Below are 8,396 nucleotides of genomic sequence, written 5' to 3'. Positions count from 1 at the left end.
TATATTGATTCAGTTTACACGAGAGTGGCTGTGTGTGAAATGCAATGACTCCTGGGCAAATCAGCATTTGACCCACTTTATAAGAAAATTGCATATTACACAGCTGGATTAACAGATCTTCTGACATTTATAGCAGTTAAGAGGCTCGTGAATTGGGCAGAAACAATAAACGATCGGAATTTGTTGCTATTTGTCATTCTTCTTTCATTTCTCATTAAAAAGAGAATTGTTGCCTCAGGAAGTGCACTTTTCAAAACCACATTGTTTATCTTTATTTTTGGCCTGCGAACAAAGTGCCTTCTCTCGTTTTTTTGTAAGCAAGGTAAAATATAACCAATATGCCATAGCCAGAACTTTAGAAAAATACCTCTTGCTGCACTAGTGTGATTTATTTTCTTTTTTGAACACCAGTTATCCTTGTAACCTCTCCATTGTGGCAATCATAATATTACAAATAAAATTGAGAAAAGGAAAAGACTGAAACAGAATTTATTTTTGTTTGCGTTTTATAATAAAACTTACAGAAGATGCACTACTGTATACAATGATGAATACATTCAGGAAACTTTCAATTTCAACAAATTTAATGAACAGTAAAAGCACACATAATCTGAGCAAGAAAAGATTGCTTTTGGTATTGTTACACCATTCGTGGTCCCTCAGGAAAAATAGCCAGTACTGAAATAATAGTAATAATATTTTTTAAGAACTGCATGTGCAGAAATTAAAGAATTAATCTTGTATGTGCATCTTGGATTCTGTGGATTAATGCTGACATTGAACATTATCCACCTTGAAGAACTGATTTACTTTCTCATGTTCCATAGCCTGGGAAAAGGCAGCAAAATCCTGAAAATAATTTTAAAATGTCAACATTTTATTTTTCACTCACCATTTTCTTCCCCATCAATTTATCTTCCCTTTCATTTTGGCTACTTCTCGAGGTACACTTCCATGGCATGCATCCTTCCAGATCCCACCCAAAATGTCTGATATGCACGTGTCAACCTTGACACCAAGTCTTGACATGCTGCTTACCCACTGACCCGGGAATTGCTGGGGGTCAGGGGGCAAAGGTTATTTGGAGGGAAGTGGCATCATGGCCAATCACAGCGCTCTCGTCACTCGACATTTACTCACTGCCACTTCCAGCAGGGGTCACTCATAGTGATCAGTAGTGCGAATCCTGGCTAATTTCCTCCTGTAACAAAACAGTAGGCCCCCTTTGGTCCCTGCTGTTCTCGATCTTTTCTGGTTGGCTTCGTAAGGGGCAGGTGGAAGTTCCACCATTATAAGGTCAATGGTATCATGGGGGGAGCCTCGGGGTGGAGCGGAGAGCAGAGACTCACTATACTGGGAATTTCTGCTTCCCCAACTCAGTTGGGACCTAGCACAAGACTGAAGGCTGGTGCGTCGAGTGAAATGAGATGTAGAGCAGAAGTGGATCCACTAGATGGTGGGGGCAGGGGGCATGCAAAATGAAACAGCCTGAACCCTTAAATGATATTGTTAAAATATTTGTTTATAACCAGGGGTGCACAGAGGAGTCTGGGGGAGGGGGTTAAGGGCCTTACCAACATTCCCCCACCCCTCCTCAAAAAAAAGCACACAGATTTGCCAGGCTCAATGGGACAGGCAGGTGCAAAGACACTTGTGCCGCCAGCCCTACATAAATGAGGCGCCCTCCCAATGAAGCCATAAACTCAGACAGGGTCAGTATTGGAGGGTACTGGTGCAAATGATCCTTGTGGCTAAGCTGGGATTGTGGCATGTTGATTTTCAGAGCCATTCTATGTATCTAAGAAGAAGGTTTCCCACCTGACCACAATTTATCTAGCGGACTGAATAAGCATCACGGCTGTGCTAAAAAACTGTCGTGTTTTGTTTAGATATTTAATAAATGAAGATCGATATTCTAATGTCATATTTATCTCTACGGTTAAGATTTATTGCCTTTGGAAACCTACCAATCATCTATAATCACTTGGTCCTGGATACTGTATCGTCCTGCAGGAGCCGTTTGCTGCCATCATGTATTTGCTTCTATCGAGAGGACAGGGTGATCAAGGACTTTTCAATTATAAACATATGGTGTGCAGCAACAGGCTTGGAACAACCAAGCAAACCAGCCACCTCAGATCTTCCTTTGGGGATGAGGGGCAAATGGGTATCCTCACATCATACAAAAACAAAACCTGCTTCTGAACAATGCTGACCTAACTCAAGTGAAAGGCGGCTTTGGGAACAAGTGACCTTTTGAAAGGAAATGAAATACATTCCTTTTCAATGTTGTTAAGCTACTAAAAGTCAGAGTGTAAAGAGAGCTCTGATTATAACATGATGATAATTCAGGAGATGAGGTTCCAACTTACCCCACAGTATTGGTCTCCATTAAATATTTGTGGTGCCATTGCTTTGGGGTCTCCCACCTTCATTCTCATTTCATCTTTTAAGTTTTCATTCGTTGATAGATCCAGCAATTGGTGGGGTATATGAAATGCTTCCAAAGTTTGAACAATTCTTTTCTGCTGCTTCTCCAGCTACAAAGGTTTTTTTTTAAAAAGTTCTATTAATAATAGTTGATCATTGTAGGTGCAGAATTATAGTATTTAGTAATAGAATTCAGACAATTTGAAGACTTACCTAGAGTCAAATTCAATTTCAACACTAACCAGTTCAATAAATTGGTTTAATATCTTATTAACAAAACACTTTTTCTAGAGATTATACAGACCAGAAGAAGTATATAACCATCCCATTTTAGTATTCCCTTAGTGCTATTTTTATGTACCCACTTTACCGACGTCAAGCAAAAGTCGTTTTTGATTTCCTAGTGTACAGATGTAAGCCAATGTGTTGACTAAGGTACTTTAACATAGCAATATGTCCCAAGGTGCTTCACAGGAGCATAATCAGAAAGAAAATTGGCACCACGCCAAAAAAGGAGACATTAGTACAGGTGTCCAAAAGTTTAGTCAAAGTGGTAGGTTTTTAGAAGAGCTTTAAAGCTGGAGAGAGAGGCACAGTGAGGAGAGCGTGGGGGAGGGTGAAGAGGGGAGACCAAGGGCAGGGGGGGGGTGGAAGAGAAGGCTCAGAGCGGCAGGGGGGTGGGGGGGGGGAAAGAGAGAGGGGAGGGAGGCAGAGCAGGAGGTATATGTGTGCAATTTCCTTACATTTGTAAAATCTATCCTCAGAGTCTAATAATATAGATCAGCTTTTTCTGAGGTGGCAAATGCTACAAATATAGCAATATTTTGGCACTTTTGTATTTTCGTACTTTTATTTCTCTTCTGTCAGGATTTTTGCATCCCAATTGCCCTCTGTTGACTTAAAAAACAGAAAAATAAGTGGTGCACTTCTCCCATATTTCCAGTTCATGCAATTCCCAGAGACAGCACTGAGTATGCTAATAATGGTTGAGCTCAGGTATGTCAGGTGCTCACTGAAACAGCAGCCACTTCGAGACCTATAAAGTAAGTTACTAAAACACTTAAAGTACAGTACACCCAACCCTAATCACAAGCTCTCAGTTACAATTACCACCACTTTGATCAAAAAGCTAGTGGAGCTTGGCTTCCAACTTTTATTTATTTACTCCTTGATCTATGCCATTCAAGACACTAGAAAAAGCTGACCAGTTTCAAAAAAAGCTGGTCATAACCCCCAAAAAGCTGACAATTGAAGAACGTCCTTTACAGGTGAAAACACGTAGTCACATGGAATTTGTAACAGAAGTGGTAAAGTATGCACAATATTCCTTCACTTGTATTGGAGGGAAAAACAGAAATACATGGATCCCTGAGGGGGAACATCCAAATGTTGAAGGTACAAAATTAGTGCCTCATTTCTACGGGATTTGTGGGGAGGGGAATGATGCTGCCCATGAAGATTTTGGATTTTTTTAATATTTAAAATTAATCAACATGCATAATTGTTAATATATCATACTTTTCCTCCTCCAACCCATTGCGTGCCTATTCTTCTACTACCACAGTTCATACTGACACTCTTTCCACTCCTAGCAGGTCATAGCTATCTTTAACAAGATCATCTCTAGCAATGGCTTTGCCTTCCACCCCCTCAACATTACCTCCAGAATCCCCAAGGATCGATCCTTTGCCCCCTTTTTGACATCTACATACTGCTCTATGGCGACATCATTTACAGGCATGGGGGTCAGCTTCCACATGCGTACTAATGAATCCACTCTGCCTCGCTACCACTCCACTCAATCCCTCCACTGCCTTGATGTTGTCAGACAGCTTGCCCAAAATCCAGTCTTGGATCAGCTCTAACTTAGTTCAGTTAAACATTGGCAAGACCAAAACCATTATCTTCAGCCCGCACCACAATCTCTGTTCACACCCTTACAAACCGATTCCATAGCAATTTTGGCCACTGTCTCAGGTTAAACCATACTCTTCGCAACCTCACCATCCTTGAGCTAAACCTCTGACCCAAACCTCTGACACCCATATCAGACTTACAACTCTTAATATTACTCACTTCCACCCCTCCCTCCAGACTCAATTACACTGATGCTCTCCTGGTTGACCTCCCTCCCATAAAACTCATCTCATCCAAAACTCTGTTTATAAACAATTACATAGGATATATGGCAGAGAAACGGGCCATTCAGCCCAACCAGTCCATGCTGGCATTTATGATCCACTCAAACCTCCTCCAATCTTTCCTCATCTAAAATTATCAGCGTAACCCTCTATTCCCTTCTCCCTCATAAGCTTTTCCAGTCTCCCCTTAAATGCATCTATACTATTCACTTCAACCACTCCCTGCGGTAGTGAATTCCACATTCTCACCACTCTCTGGGTAAAGAAGTTTCTTCTGAATTCCCCATTGGATTTCTTGGTGACTATCTTATATTGATGGCCTCCAGTTATGCTCTTCCCCACAAGTGGAAACACTCTCTCTGTATCCACTCTATCAAAACCTTTCATAATTTTGGAATAATGTTGCTTGTATCCTATCCTTAATCAAGTCCTGCTTACTAATTAGTCATTATTAATTTAAACAGACTCCCAGTCGCCCAACATCTCAAAATTAAAATTTTCATCTGAGTGTTTAGATTGGTCCATGGCCTCGCCCCTCCATACCTCAGTAACCTCCTGCAGCTCTGTAAAAAACACTGACATCTCAGTCCTTCCGACTTCAGAGACTTGTAACCCCTCTACCCTTCTCCAAATCATTGGCAGTCTTGCCATCTGAGGTCCACCTTCATCATTAAACGATATTACCAATTCCCTTCACTATCCTCCTCGAAGATCCTTCTTAAAACCTGTTTGAACAAGTTTATGGTCACGCTTGCGAAACCCATTTGGGTGTTCATTTTTTCTTGAAACCTCTGAGAAGCCTTGGGGCTTTTTTTCTGCATTAACTGAAATCTGAATCTGAAATAAAAACAGAAAATGCTGGAAATACTCAGCAGGTCAGGCAGCATCTGTGGAGAGAGAAACAGAGTTAAGGTCTTCGTGAGAACTAACCCCATATTTTATTTGCATTTATATGGCACGTTTAATGTAGTAATTGTCCCCCATCGGAATCTGTACCTCGTTATTAATCTGTCGACCTAGGAAAATAGGGTCAAATGGTACTGTTCACACTCGATCAAAAATCCAACCTCGGTGGCGTAAAACTACCGAGAGAGGAAAATTGGAGTTTATATTCAGTTGCTCCGTGTTCATTTAGTGAAATCGTGCATCTTTAGCTCACCTATAATCGCCACGCTGTCTGACTGCAAGTTAAAAGTAAGGACAATATATCTCAGAAGACCATCCCTAACAATGAAGGACTACACAGTGAAAAGCATTCTATTGCCGAGGCTCCATGCTTGTTGGGTAAATATTCTTGCCTAATCTTTTGTGATGCCACTCGCAAGACAATCCATAGTAACATTAGATCACAGTTTTAGCGTCTGATTTGCTTTATGCTCCTTTTCTGAATTCAAACAATTTTCATTGGACTTTGACATTTTTTTCTAGAGTTGGAATGATTTTCATTTCCAACTAGTTACTTCCGTAATTTTGTATTTCGCAAAACATGTTCTTCCCTTTTCATAATTCCACAAACCTGTTTTCCCTTGTTAAAATTTTTTTGTCTCATGATGAATGAGAATGTTTCAGATAAACACCGATACATTTTCCAGGCGAGCGACACCACACAAAATTATGCAGCCAAAGTTCACAATTGTTAAGTGGTTAATGGCAACGCTTAAATTCCAATAAGGGGCACTCGAAAAAAAATGAAGCAAAGTAGTGAGTAGATAATTCAGTACATACCGCAGTTGTTGTAGTGACACTGCAATAGTAAACCGTGACGACCATGGTAAAGGATGAAGAGTTCAATCTAACCTGACCCAAGCGAGTTCCAGAGAGCCTGCTGCACAGTTTGACACTTCGTCACTTTCACACAGAGCTGCAGCCTCGCCCTTCTTCCTGCTTCCAAACAGTCAAGTACAACGTAAGCAAGTCATTTGCATTGTTGAAAATGGAGGAAAGGTGGTTTGGGGGTTGTTAATACATCTTAAAGTTTAACTTAGTAAACAAATTTTACTTAAGCAATCCTTGCGGAAGAGTTCAGCAATACAGATTCATGGGTTTTTATCTGTATTAAAGAAGCCTGAGTCAGATTTTCCTTTAAGAGCAGCATACTACAAATATTTGGGGCTATAAATGTATAGTTTTGGTAGCTTAATGGATCTATTGCTAGCTGCTACCGTTACAGCCAATGACGTACTTTTTGTGTTGAACTGTAGTAATGTCATCATAATCATCATAGGCAGTCCATTGGAATGCTTCCACTCTTAGGATGAGTCCTTAGGTGGCTGAACAGTCCAATACAACTCTTTTGTACTGAACAAATAAACCATTTAAATCATGAGCTCCCTGATCTGGGGGACACTCCAAACATTTTTCTAGGCCCTTTTTTGTTTTTTGGGGGTTTTTTGGGCTCTAAAACATACATTTTACAAGTGCCCCCTATAAAATGGGAGGGGGGACACTAAAACCCGGCAATAAAAACAAATTAAACTTTAAAACATATAAAATCAAATTAAAATTTGGTTGCCGGGGGTGATAATGCACTCCAGTCCCTCCGGCGCCCACCTCTCGCGGAAGGCCGCGAGCGTACCGGTGGACATCGCATGCTCCATCTCTAGGGACAGCCTGGCTCGGATGTATGCACGGAAGAGAGGCAGGCAGTCAGGCTGAACGACCCCCTCGACTGCCCGCTGCCTGGACCGGCTGATGGCACCCTTGGCGTGAGGAAAAGAGTGTTCGAAGACCACCAAGCTCATGGTCTTCAGGGCTGTAGTAATACCCGCCCTCCTGTATGGATCAGAGGCATGGACCATGTACAGTAGACACCTCAAGTCGCTGGAGAAATACCATCAACGATGCCTCCGCAAGATCCTACAAATCCCCTGGGAGGACAGATGCACCAACCTTAGCTAGGCCAACATCCCCAGCATTGAAGCACTGACTGCACTTGATCAGCTCCGCTGAGCAGGCCACATCGTTCACATGCCAGACACGAGACTCCGAAAGCAAGCGCTCTACTTGGAACTCCTTCATGGCAAATGAGCCAAGGATGGACAGAGGAAACATTACAAGGACACCCTCAAAGCCTCCCTGATACCTGTAATAATGTAGGATTGATCTTGCGGAGGCAGTGCTGGTGGTACTTCTCCAGCGCTTTGAGGTGCCTGCTGTATATAGTCCACGTCTCTGAGCCATATAGGAGGGCAGGTATCACTACTGCCCTGTATACCATAAGGTTGGTACCAGATTTGAGGTCCTGGTCTTCAAACACTCTCTTCCTCAGGCGACCGAAGGCTGTGCTGGCACACTGGAGGTGGTGTTGGATCTTGTCATCGATGTCTGCCATTGCTGATAGGAGGCTCCCAAGATATAGAAAGTGGTCCACATTGTCCAAGACTGCGCTGTGGATTTTGATGACTGGAGGGCAGTGCTGTGTGGCAGGGTCAGGTTGGTATAGGACCTTTGTCTTACGGATGTTTAGTGTAAGGCCCATGCTTTCGTATGCCTCGGTGAAGATGTTGATGATGGCTTGGAGTTCGGCCTCAGTGTGCGCAGACACAGTCGTCGTTCGCGTACTATAGTTCGATGACAAGATGGGATGACATGCAGAAACCAAGCGCAAACAGCAGAAGTAGCGTGCAGCAAACCAGGCTCCCCACCCACCATTTCCTTCAACCAGTGTCTGCCCCACCTGTGACAGAGACTGTAATTCCCGCATTGGACAGTACAGCCATCTGAGAACTCACTTTTAAGTGGAAGATTTTGAGGGACTGCCTCTGATGATGGTAGGATGCAGTCATTCACTCTATTCCTCCAGGACACCAGCCTTGAGACACCCAC

The 8,396-nt window shown here is 42.5% G+C and overlaps 1 protein-coding gene across 1 annotated transcript; it reads right to left on the bottom strand.

Annotated features, from left to right (window-relative positions):
* Positions 1-488: 488 nt before the first annotated feature.
* On the bottom strand, positions 489-6,446 carry LOC139266907 (SH3 domain-binding glutamic acid-rich-like protein 3). Its single transcript, XM_070884531.1, has 3 exons — positions 6,297-6,446; positions 2,373-2,540; positions 489-849 (listed from the first exon to the last, which is right to left on the bottom strand). The coding sequence occupies exons 1-3, from the start codon at positions 6,339-6,341 to the stop codon at positions 766-768; spliced, it is 297 nt and encodes a 98-aa protein (XP_070740632.1). The 5' UTR covers positions 6,342-6,446; the 3' UTR covers positions 489-765.
* Between the last annotated feature and the right edge of the window lie 1,950 nt (positions 6,447-8,396).

The sequence above is a fragment of the Pristiophorus japonicus genome, chromosome 7, assembly GCF_044704955.1.
Source record: "Pristiophorus japonicus isolate sPriJap1 chromosome 7, sPriJap1.hap1, whole genome shotgun sequence".
Lineage (NCBI taxonomy): Eukaryota > Metazoa > Chordata > Chondrichthyes > Pristiophoridae > Pristiophorus > Pristiophorus japonicus.
The sequence above is the reverse complement of the archived record's forward strand: the minus strand, read 5'-3'. Positions and strand labels throughout refer to the sequence as shown.

Coding starts and splice junctions, on each gene's coding strand:
- LOC139266907 (XM_070884531.1), bottom strand. CDS start 6,341: ATGGTCGTCACGGTTTACTATTGCAGTGTCACTACAACAACTGCG. Junction 2,541..6,296: donor GTGTCACTACAACAACTGCG/GTATGTACTGAA, acceptor AAACCTTTGTAG/CTGGAGAAGCAGCAGAAAAG. Junction 850..2,372: donor ATGGAGACCAATACTGTGGG/GTAAGTTGGAAC, acceptor AATTATTTTCAG/GATTTTGCTGCCTTTTCCCA.